The sequence below is a fragment of the Pleurodeles waltl genome, chromosome 6 (genome assembly GCF_031143425.1).
Source record: "Pleurodeles waltl isolate 20211129_DDA chromosome 6, aPleWal1.hap1.20221129, whole genome shotgun sequence".
Lineage (NCBI taxonomy): Eukaryota > Metazoa > Chordata > Amphibia > Caudata > Salamandridae > Pleurodeles > Pleurodeles waltl.
Genome location: NC_090445.1, coordinates 600,925,318 through 600,937,766, shown reverse-complemented (window position 1 = coordinate 600,937,766; position 12,449 = coordinate 600,925,318). Strand labels below are relative to the sequence as shown.

General features: G+C 44.9%; 1 protein-coding gene across 1 annotated transcript in view; it reads left to right on the top strand.

Moving 5' to 3' along the window:
* The first annotated feature begins 4,134 nt into the window (after window positions 1–4,134).
* ITPR3 (inositol 1,4,5-trisphosphate receptor type 3) overlaps window positions 4,135–12,449 on the top strand; it is a 467,836-nt gene continuing 459,521 nt past the window's right edge. The window contains exon 1 of the mRNA XM_069238858.1: window positions 4,135–4,499. Coding sequence (XP_069094959.1) covers window positions 4,411–4,499 — 89 coding nt within the window. The 5' untranslated portion in view covers window positions 4,135–4,410. The remainder of the gene's footprint in view (window positions 4,500–12,449) is intronic.

The window sequence follows — 12,449 nt, the reverse complement described above, 5'->3', positions numbered from 1 at the left end:
GAAGCGGCCCGGCCCTCCCTGACAGGCTGCGCAGGTTGCGGCTTGCCTGGTGTGTCTATGCCTGCGAGAGACTGTGCCATCCCAATTACTGGGCACGGATCGGGCGTGAAAGGCAACACGGGAGGGATGAGGGGTGGAGGAGACGATTATGCTAAGAGGTAGAGCGAGGGCAGACTGAGCTCGAAGGACAGGGGGGTTGGGAAGCAGGGGCAGACGGTGGAGAGAGTGAGTGACATTCTGCGGGAGAAGGAAGGTAGGGAGAGGATGAAATGCAAAGAGAACAGGAGGAAAGGTGTAGGATGACATTTTAGAAGAGGAAAGTGTGAGATTTTGAGAAAGAAATCTGGGGAATGTATTTTCTCAATTGACTTCTATTGAAGCAGAATTAATTTCAGGCGGGAAGCAGCTAGAATAAAGTAAGTTTTGGCTTTATAACTGATCTATTTAAGTGTATAAAGGGGCAGAGAAATGTTGAAACTGGAGATGAGGGGGAAATGCGAATAGAGAAAAGAGGGGAGTTGGGAAGAGGGAAGGGGAGACTATTGTAAGAGAGATGGAGGAGTAAAATGGAGAAATAAAGTGAGTACGGAAGAAAGTGAGGGCTGAAAAGGGAAGTTGACGAGTGAAAAACGTGGGTAAAGTGGAGAGAGACACACAGAGTAAAGGAAGAATGACAAAGGGGGGCAAAGAGGGAGAAGGAGACGAAGAGGTACTAGGAGTTGTAAAATGTAAGAAGGAATGAGGGGTGGGAAAAGGAATAAGCACTGACAAAAACAATAGGCGGGGACTTGATAAAAGCTGGTGCCATGGTTGTTTTTTTAATTTATTGCAAGCATATGCCACGAAAAGAAGGAAAAAAAGAAAAGATGGCGTCACTTAAAAGTGGCAGCCATATGCTTACAAATTAACAATTACGCCCAATTTTAATAGATGAGTTCAAGTTCTTTCTATCAGGGGGGTGTATTTCGAGCAGATATACAAACTATTTTTAGTTTTAATGCACTTCACTGGAAAATATGATTTATATAGCACAAAGAAAATGTATGATAGGTTAAATACAAAGAATTACAAAAAAACTAAAAAAGGAAAAAGAATATAAGGAAAAAAAGCATTGGCAAAGTAAAGCATTTGCCCACCAGCCCTTACAATGTGAACACTTCTTCTTAAGTGACTGCGCAATCTAATCAGCCAAAATGGGTCTTTCACAGTACAACAGAGCTAATGGCTGAAGTGGACTGACCCACTACCAGATGCGGTATGCTGCTGTAGGCATAAGTGAAAATGGATGAACAGGACTAACCTGAAATCCCTCTATATATGTATGCTTTCTTTACGTTTTTTCATTACATGAGGCTGGTGAAACCCATAAATGATAGAAGAGAAGGATTTAAGTGGGTTAAAGGGATACTTGTGGAAAACAGGAGTACTTAAAGGGTGGAATGGCAAAGGCAAAGAGACTAAAGAGAGAAATAGTAAGAGAAATGAGTGAGCTAGGGCACACCAAAATAAGTCAGGGCGAAACCAAAACCTGTGAGGAAGGGAACAAATAAATAAACAATTAGAGAAGATGAGGCATTACTAGGGAAAGAGTTCAGAGAGGGCGGAAGAGGCAGAGAAGGGATTAAACCTAAATGGGCTAGTGATAGAGAGGAAAAAGTGGCAGGCAGTAGTGTTGAATAGGAGAGTATGATGAAGAGGGATTAATAAAATGGTGTCCACAAACATAGAACACAATGTGAGAATTCAAAGTATATGTAGCATTGAGATTGTTTAGCTCTACCAAAGGTGATAATAGGGGATGAGTCAAGAAAATCCAATCCTGTCATTACAAGGCCTACAGCTATAATAGGGTTTTACAAAGATGTTCACAGGTTTTTGAGACAAACCAATATAAATAAGTAATTTTCACCAAAACTTCCCAGGAAGCTTTAAAAAATGAACATTCATGATGGAAAACTAAACTAAACCCTCCAAAAGCACAGCTCTACAGTCACCAAAAGCAGTGAAATAGCAGACTACTTGTTAAACAAAAATAGATTTTAAGGTGCTAAGAGAAACTAGATATTCTGACAGATCTCAACTTTACATGGACGTACATGTTCCCACGGGATATGAGATCAAAAGATTGGGCGGAACTGATCAAGTAGGGAGAAAACTTGCCTTAACTCATAAGACCTAGCTGGTATGCAGTACAAGAAACACCCAGGCGCTTGACTCTTGAACTCCACAATATATATATATATATATATATATATATATAGCCCACCTAGGGACAAAGCAACATTTATTGATCATTGTCTTGATTTTATGACAAGACAACTACTACCAAGAAATAGGTATCTCTTGCAGATGTCTTTTACTTATCCCTTTTGATACTAAGAAAGACTCAGCCCACAACTTTAGCTCACTTCTAAACAATCATGAACTTAACAATTAATTGGAAACCTCACACATTAAAGGAAGCACCATCCACCTCCTCATAGCCACATGGGTCTCAGGCTGAATGTAACTAATACTTGGTTACTCAACAGCAACTCCTCCTCCATCATGTCCTCCAAAAATGAGGACTCCAATCTGGTACTCTGCTAATCTAAATCAGCAAACACACTTCTTCAGAGTATTGAAAGAAAATGGAGGAAACTCCATTCAACAGGCATTCATCAAAATAAAAACCAACTATAGAAAAATATTTAACTGCCAAAGCAAACAATAAAGTCGACCCAATTCCTCCTAATCTAGCTAAAAATATTCAGTCATACACTGATACTCATTGCAGGAAATGGTGGGGATCCCGTCGGATCCCAGTTTCAGCAGCTGTTTCTGAGCCTGATCTGGGATTCAGCGGATCCAATGAAAATATGCTGAATTTGTCCTGGAGTACTTTTCTGACACCATGCTACAATTCAGCATGCCTGTACATTGTATTCTTTCTGTTTGGACCAGCACCTTGCAGGCGGTGATGGGGCATTCTTATGTTCCCTTACAGCAGGGCACAAAACAAAGCCCTGATTTAAAGGGCCATCAGCCTTTTTTTGTTCAAGTATCATCCTGGATTGGAGCCAACTGGAACTTAACACCTAGATGGCAATGCAATAGAAGGAAAGAAAGGCAGACAGCTTATCAGACAGCTTACAAGTACATTAGAGAAACCAAGATTCGGAGGTCATTTTTTGACATTTTTGACCCCCCATCAAAGAGGTGTACATGTATTGTAAGAACACCAGATGTATCAGTGTGTATGCGAAAGAACAAAAATAACTATTTAAATTGTACTCACTCCATTTTTTTTAAAGTATTTTAAAATGCTACTCATCCCAGCAGTGTGGAATCACTTTATATTACAAACAGACAGACAAGATATCATACACGTACACTGAAATGTTGCACAAGACAATGCGGGTTACCAGGTGTAGGAGCCACATAGCGTCAATACTGGTAGAGGTCATATCTTAAGAGTTCAAAGTCAAGATTGAAAACATAATGCAACGATTGTGGTTGTCTGGACTAACAAAACGTTATTACTACCCAAAGGATTTCTACTATTCAAATTTAGAATTTCAACAAATGGAAAGAAAAAATAACAATTTACATCCATGACTTGCAGTTTGCACACAGCTCCTTAATGCTAGTTCATATCTCACTCTACTATACTTGAAGGATTGTAATTTATAAACTTGAAGTAACAAAAGGACCTCTGTGTCAAAAGCAGTAGCCCAATTATCTATCTACATAAAATACAAACCTGTGATCTGCATGTTACACAATGTGCTATGCAGCAGGCATGTTAACCCTCTGAGATACTTTGAGTTAAAACTGTGGCTGGAGAAAACACGAAGCTCTCCTGGAACTGCGTTAAGTAACACAATTATTTTAGCATTATTATAATCTCCTGATAATTCCTGATGAAAGGGAAAGAAAGAAAAAGAAAGACGGGAGAAAGACGGACCCGGGGCCACAGAGCAGCACTGAAAGTGAAGAAGAGAGGCAGGTTTGATTGCACCAGAGCAGGGCACGGAGCAGTGGGGCGTGGGATAGCTGGAGCGGATCGGGAGGGAGGGACAGAGGGTGTGTAAGTGCAGAGAGGTGCGGTCTGCAGCCCTCCCCACGCTGTACATTTGCATGCTGTGGCTGCTCGGCTTCCTGGTTGCATTGCATTGGTGCAGGTAGCAGGGGAGGCAGCGGGAGCCCAGGCAGAGGAAGGGAACCAAAAAGAGCAAACTAAACTTCTGCAGCGGGGGCTTTCCAGACACTGCGGAGCTCACCTGCGACCGGGCCAGAGAAAGTGGCCGGCTTGTCCTAGGCCCAGGCCCCGGGCACCCCCTACAAGCCGACCGGCAACCCTGGCACATGGTGTGAGGTGCGTGGAAGCAGGCACCGGGAGCAGCAGTGCGGGAACAGCCCGGCCTCACCATGAACGAGATGTCCAGCTTCCTTCACATCGGAGACATCGTCTCCCTGTACGCCGAGGGATCCGTCAGCGGCTTCATCAGCACCCTGGGGTGAGTGAGAGCCCACCGCTAGCCCCTACCCCGCTCCGCAGGCAGTGGCCCTTTTGGGGGGATGCTCGCCCCCTTCAAAGGGACGCTCCAGAACCGTGAGGGAGGCTCGCATTACAGCTCCGGCTCTTCAGATGGGGGATTCCGGGGCATTACTGTGGGCACGCAGCACTTTAAGGGAGGTGCAGTCAAATGAAGGGGGTGACATGCCACTTCTGAGGGAGGCTGCCGTGAAGGGTGTAGTGCTCACAGGGATGTCCCAGCGCCTTGAATTCGAGATACAGCGCTCTCACACGGGGACACACGACTTCGATACATCCTCAAACGCATTAAAAGGAGGCTCCGGCGCCTAAACGAGGCGCTGTTGTCAAATAAGGGAGGGTGTTTGTATAATGGCTACACCACAATACTCGGGATGGAAAGGGAAGCTCAGGCATGTTAAGTGAAGCCTATGGCACTTTTATGAAAGTCACCGGACTATAGGGAACCCACAACACGGCGTTGACACTCCTGCGCTTTAAAGGGGGCAGTGCCACCTGAGGGATCACACATATTTGTGCCCCTTTTAAGGGAGAGTGTGAGGCTGCACCCGAGGGCAGTGCGCTGCCGTCAGCGCTGCACAGCCCAGAAAGGTAATGTCTGTAGCTGCCTCCTCTCAGTGGAGGCTCAGGTGGGCAGGGGCGCTGCTGTGGTTCAGCTCACGCACGTGGCACTGCCAGGCTGGGTACCCAGAGGCGAGGGCTCGCGGAGCTGTGGGGCTCCACAAGGAGGACAAAACTGGACACAGTGCTGGACCGGCCTAAAGGCAGTCTGACAGTGCCCAAAGGGCTAGCCTCACAGTTCACTTTATGGGCTGTTTTTTGGGCTGTTTGTGGGCCCGTTTTATGGTCTGGTGGGCAGTTTTTTACTGTTCATTTTTTGATATTGCAACAATTATTGCCTGCAGCAAGCACACATGCATGCAGTCTCCTACACCTTGCTAAACACCTATACAACGTGTCTGAACCTGCCCTGATTTGTCAATGTGGGTTGCAAATGCATACAGTCTCCCACACCTTAAAACCATTATACAGCGCCCTGATTTCAAATGTAGGTCACTGTTTAGCTACCTGATTCGCTAATGGGGACAATTTTAATTTGGTGGCCAAGTCTACTTTCTGCCCCAATTCAAACCTGACTGTACAGGAGGTGTTCATCCTCCTTCGTGCAGGGAAGAAGGGAGACGCAGAAAAAGCAGGAAAGGAGGGGGGGCATGAAGAGGGTGTGGTGGGGCAGGGAAGAGTCTGAGGTGAGTGGGACTGAATAGGGCGACAGTGGGAAGCCTCTGAGGTTTGTCATGGGAAAGAGAGACCGAGAGAAGTGTCCCGGCTGAGTGTGTGTGGTGACAGGGGGACTCAGGAGAAGCTGACGTGTGTCTGAGATGGGATAGCGAGATAGAAAAGTATCTGATATGAGTGTTGAGGAAGACAGAAAGAAGTATCTGAGGTGAGTGTGATGGGAGAGGGAGAGATTGGGAAATTATAGGGATGTGTGTGATGGGAGAGTGAGAAAGAGAGAAGTATTTGAGGTGAGTGTGATGAGAAAGGGAGATATTGGGAAGTGCCACTGATGCATGTGATGGGAAAGTGAGACTGAGGGAAGTATCTGAGGTGAGTGAGATAGGAAAGGGAGACATTGGGAAGTGCCAGTGTTATGTGTGATGGGATAGTGAGACAGAGAAAAGTAGCTGAGGCAAGTGTGATGGGAGAAGGAGACAGATAAGTGCTAGAGACGTGTGTGATGGGAGAGTGAGATGGGGAAGCATATGAGGCGAGTGTGATGGGAGAGGGAGACAGAAGAAGCTGAGGGGTGTGTGATGGGATAGGGAGAGAGAGACGTATCTGAGGTGAGTGTGACGGGATAGGAAGGCAGATGGAAGTGCTAGGGATGCGTGTAATAGGGGGTGAGACAGAGATAGGTATCGGAGGTGAGTAAAGGGAGACGGAGGCAGAGGGAACTGATTGAGGTGAATGTGATGGGAGGGGGAGACATTGGGAAGTGCCAGGTATGTGGGTGATGGGAAAGTGAGATTGAAGGAAGTATATTAGATTACATTTTATAAAGTGCATAATTGCCCATCGGCATCTAGGCGCTGCCGCACTTCCCTGAAGGCTGTAGCCTACCTAAGTGAGTCTATAAAGTAAAAAGCCATGTTTTAAGAAGTTTCTTGAACGTGAGTAAATTGGGTTGAGTGTGATGGGAGAGAGGGACATAGGGAAGTGCTACGGATGTGTGTGATGGGAGAACGAGACAGAGGGAAGTGTCTGGAGTGTGTCATGGGAGAGTGAGACAGAGGGGAGTGCGGGGTGTCTCATGGGAGACGGAGGCATTGGGAAGTGCCTGTGAAATGTGTGATCGGAGAGTGAGACAGAGAAAAGTGTCTGGGGTGTGTCATGGGGGAGTGAAATAGAGAGAAGGTATCCGAGTTGAATACCTTCTATGACAGAAGGAGACAGAAGCATCGGAGTAGTTTGATGGGAGAGGGATGCACATGAGTATCCCAGTGTGTGCAGCGGGGAGACAGGCAAAGAGTGAGGTGTGGGGTGAGGGAGAGAGAAACATGTGACCAGAAAGGCCTGGGGCTTCCTCGTGCCAGTGGCACACAGAGAACGACATGCGGCTTGTAATAGGTGAAAGGTAGAGGGCGCAGTGGAGCAGGGAATTGAACAGCCTGCTGCGAGCCCTTTTGCACTCTGTTAGGTACTAAACGACAGCCAGAATTAGGGTGCAGCCCCCCGGACTGCCGTGCCACGGAAACTTTGGATTGAGACATACTGGAGAAAGAGTCAAATAGTGCAGAAGTGCGGTTTCATAGATAATCATGTGGCTGTGGTTCACAGCGAAGCTGCTGACCTTGCAACCTGACGTCTTGGGTTCTAATCTTGGCTGAGACATGATTAAAAAACACACTTCTGCAATTCTGCTTAAATCACGGTATCTTCTTGTTCCTGAAATTGTAAACGGGCCTTGTGTGACTGTGGGGGAAACAACCTAAGAGACCAAGTTTGTGATTGAAAATGAGAAAACACAGGGGGAGGGAGCAATGTTGTCTGCGTGACGGCACAACAAAGAAAGTAGAATAAATCGGTTATAGGCAGTTGTGGCGCTCAATGGGCACTCAAAAGGCTCGCAGCGCTCAGTCCAGTGTCCTTGGGTGCTCTCCGCCCGAATACAAGGCGGAGGGACGGGACAATGGGGAACTTAACATGTCATGTAATGTCACAAGGGGGATGCCCCTCCCTGTCAGACGTTTTACTCTGTTTTTGTAAAAGTAACGGAGTGATCTTCCGAGATACCTCCTTCACTCGATTGGTGTGTGTGTGGCTGTTCTTGAGGTTAATCCCGTGCAAATGTGTGTGCCACCTGGACGAAAAGTTGAGATCTTAATCAGCGCGACTTTGCTGAAACTCCAGAATGGTGATTCGAGTCAGCTTCCGTCGATAAATAACCCTGGCTTGGTATCCATCACGAGCGGACGTATCCCCGGTGTTATCCGCGGGCAGACGCTTCCCATGTCATAGTCTTTGGGCGGCATCGTGTTGCGTTGTAGTGTTGCACTTGTGTAGCGCCTTCCTACCCACATACCTGCCAGGCTAGGAGGTGTGCTCCAGGCTTGTAGCAGTGACGTACTCACAAACTGCTGTCCGAAAACGTGCGAGGGATATTTTCACAGGCTGCAAGTGCATGTATAACCAGCACGATTTGCAGCATGAGAGGCAGTTCATTTTGGGAACAACCATGTCTTTATCGCTTCTCTGAATTCTAGGTGCCTATTGATGGCCCTTATTCTGGAGAGCCGGGGTTGTTCCAGAGGGTGCCTGTTTGTACAGAGAAAGAGCTTTCACCACAGCGGGCTTTTAGAAAACGAGGGAATGGCCAGGGGTGTGTAGAGTACAGACAGCATTGCACATTCACTCCTAGAGCCTGCAGAGCTAAACGGAGGATAAAGTGAAAGTGTTCCTTCCCAAATTAAAACCGAAAGGTCATAACTGAAATTTAGGAAGCTGATCAAGTCCTGGCTTTTCATTGAATAGGAACTGGTTTAGTTGTGCATTTTTAGCTGTTAAACGAAGACCTAATTTTTTTGCAGCACGTTTGGGTTTTTGTTCATGCTTTATAAAAACCTTACATAAACAAAAAAGTAAATCCAGCCTCTATCACTTCGTAGCTATTGGTAACATGTGGTCGGCTAGTCAAGCTCAGAAGCTATGGGATGGTTTTCCTCTTGCTATTGACGATCTACACAAGGTCACCTGAGAAGCTTTCAAACTATTGTATTTGTGTATGTTTTCTCTGGACTCTACCGGCTGAGCTTTACTTGATTTGATTGAGAAGCAATTGTTGAAGCACAATCACGATTTCATTGTGCACGCTATGAACCAAAATATCAGTGGTGGACTAGATTTGGACAATGCTCGTTTTAGTTTTGCAGTTGTTTTTGGGGTTAAGTTGTAGTTCATTTTAAGGACCTTTCACAGTAGTGGGTGGTGCACAATGGCTCCATGGCTGGTGAAATTTAGATGGACAAGTGTGTTTTTAAAGTAATTGTAATACTTGTCCCTTCCGGGCAGCATCTGGTAAAGTTGCTTAGATGGGAAGGCTGGGGGGACTGGACCCTAATGAATTGAAATAAGTATTTTAGCAGAGCTGCTGGGATAGCATTTTCCGTGCAGTTCTCGGACTTGCAGTTTCTGGAGTTATTGAGATAGTTCGAGGACTATGAGGGATGACGTGAGGGCATAACGCAGTACCCTGTAGTGCATGGGGGGTGGGGCAGGCTGCTCTTCAGAAGGCCCAAAACCTTCCAGAAGACCCCATACATCCCAAAGCAAATTAATATCTGTGAGATATGGGAGACTTGTGGGCCCCTCATCACATTCTGCAAAGGAGAGCATAATTTGGCTACACCAATGGTGAGACCAAATTGAAACAGTTCTAAGAATCAGGACACTTTCTCTTTGGGGTAAATGAGGGTGTGTTACATGCTAACACTGTTCAGATTTTGAGATTTTTTTTTTTTTTTCTCCAATTAATCAAACAGGAGTATTTTGAACAGAAACGCTTTGTCTACCTCAGATTCTTGTCCATATGAAATCTGCAGATAGGGGTGATATGGAATGAATGAGATACCCAAATATTATACAAGACATTGGCTGTAGACCACTTAAAATTATTTACATTTTTGCTTGTTTATAACAGAATTTCTTAGTGGTTCTTTGTGGTTGAGAGGATTGCGAACAATATTTGATACAGGTTAGTTATATTATTTGTGGTTACAGTCTTTGAGCTCAGTTAGTTCCGTGTGGGGGTAGCCAGAGAGTGATGTGGTGGTTGTGGTTTAAATGCACCCACATAGACATGTAGGGAGGCGAGTGCTCACGGTCCTCGGTTAAGGGTAAAGTGAGTAAAGGGATGCCAGGAGAAAAGCAGTAGCTGATGGTAGGCAAAGCACAGTGTTCATCGAGAGAGGGAAATGGGGGAGAGGACTCACCAAAGCAAGGGTATGGTGTGCAATGGTGGATCAAAATGTCAGGGTCTTCTAATCTATCCCAAATTTGCTTGGTCCCAGAGATGGGGGCTAGGATGGTTTTGTGGAAAGTTAAAAAAAAAACATGCAAGTAGTGATTCTCCTTTACCATTGTAAACAATTTATTAAATAACAAATATAGCATCACAAATTATCAAAGAATGACTGCAAACACAGAGCAATGTGTCGAATTTTACGACTTTATCACTGAGGTAGAAAGAGTATTGTGGAAGGCACAGTAGGGAGCAGTGAAAACAGCCCAGTTTGCTCATTACAAAGGAATTAAAGAGAGATTTGCATGGTAGTATGGAATGTGAGGTAGGGCGGAACATCCTTATGTTAAGGAACTGGAATCTGGCTGGAATTAGTCTGCGCTTCCACCACTATGAAAAAAGGCTATCAGAGAACAGGTGCAGGGGTCCCCCTGGCCAGCGCACTTGTACTGCGCACTCTCTCGTACTGTGCAGACAGTGCGCAGTATGAGGGTGCTGGTGCCCCCTGCGGGTGACAGCATTGCCACCAGTTCTATTACGAGCTACTGACAATGCTGCTGCCACTTTCCTGAAGTACTCCACAACTTAGGGGCTTTAGTCTTGACAAACAAGTCAAAGCTTCTATCAGACAGGAAGCTGTGAAACCATTTTAATGCCACTAAGTCAGCGATGCACTTGAGTCGCACCCTGTGATCCACAGTATCAAAGGCAGCAGACACTACTGCAATGTGCATATTGTTGAAGGTTATCCAACATTACAGTGACCACAAATTCAGTGCTACTGCCAGCTCTGAAACCTACCTGGGTAGGAGGAATTAATCTTTGATCTTCACCAAAGGCAACAATTTGATTGAAGACAGCATAATCTAATAACTTTGCAATATAGATGAGTTGAAATACTGGCCTGTAGTTTCCCAGACCATTCACATGTAGGGCCTCATTTCGAGTTTGGTAGTGGGGATTACTCCATCACAAACGTGACGGATATCCTGTCTGCTGTATTACAAGTTCTATTATATCCTATGGAATTTATAATACGGCGCACGGGATAGCCGTCACGTTTGTGATGGAGTAATCCCCTCCGCCAAACTCATAATGAGGCCCTTAAATTTGTTTTTTTAATAAAAGCAAAACCTGTGCATTTTTTAGGTCTTTAGGAACAACATCAGTAATTGATGTGGCATGGATAATTTCCTTTAACTCAATGCAACTTAACAACATTCATTCTTTGTGAATTTGTGCTGGAACAATATCCGCATTAGAACTGTATGACCTACATTTAGGTATTAGAGTTAGGTAAGTATCCAAGCTAAGCTCCCTAAACTATCTGATAGCCTTGAGTACTATGTCAAAAACATAGAGGGTCAAGTTCATAATCCAATTTAATTGATATTATCTTAGTTTGGCAGTCATCGATGTGAGTAGAAATGCCCATAATACCATGATAACATTATATCCTTATAAACTTAAATGGCAAACGGTGAGGTGATCCAAGATGTATACCACAGGGTCCCACTCACTCAGTGCAAATGCAAGACATCCAGATGCCTTTGGGATACATTAAGGGAGTGTAATCTCATACCTGGGAAGCTGTTAGAAGGACCATTTGCATAACTGAAAAGTTGCATTTATTAGCAACCAACTTCATCTGTGTCCTGTTTGTGGATTGTGTGAGAATCAGCTTCCTCGATTGCTTCATCATTTAGAAGCTGTAAAAGAGCCACCAATTAGGAATTCATCCCCACTTGGATCACTCCAACAATCTTGAAGTTTTTGACAAAGATGAACTGATTCTGAAAAGTTATGGAGGAATGAGTCCCTGGTCGAGACGTCTAAGACCCAAAAGCAGCTGATCTGAAATGGTATCGACTGAGCCTCTGTCGCTACTGTCGTCCAACCATTCTTCAACGAGCTGTACCATGTACATTCTCGAAAATAGAAGCACAGCAATCCCGTGGATAGTGGATATGCATATGTGTGTGACAGCATATCAACAACATACGAGAGGAAGGACAAACCACAGTGTTTTACAATGTGTATTATTGTTCTACGGACTATAGCTTTCAAACTGCCCCCTGGATCATTCAGTTACTGACTGCAGGCTCTGGCAAAATGCTCCTCAAAGTCACCCACTGCCCACTAATCACAAATTGATCGTAATCACTCACAAGCAACAACATCTATGTTTTTTACCAGTGTATTTTTTTGGAGTTTCTTATGGTAAGATTAGGAATTCCCAAGGTGAACAGTAAGAATAATCTGTTCCTGGTCTTTTATAGGGTAGACATATATGATTCTTGTAACAGCTGCTTTGGAAAAAGTAGTAGGACAGACAGAGACAGCAATGTGACTAGGGCATACTCGAAATCTCTAAGAAATCAATTGATGACATTA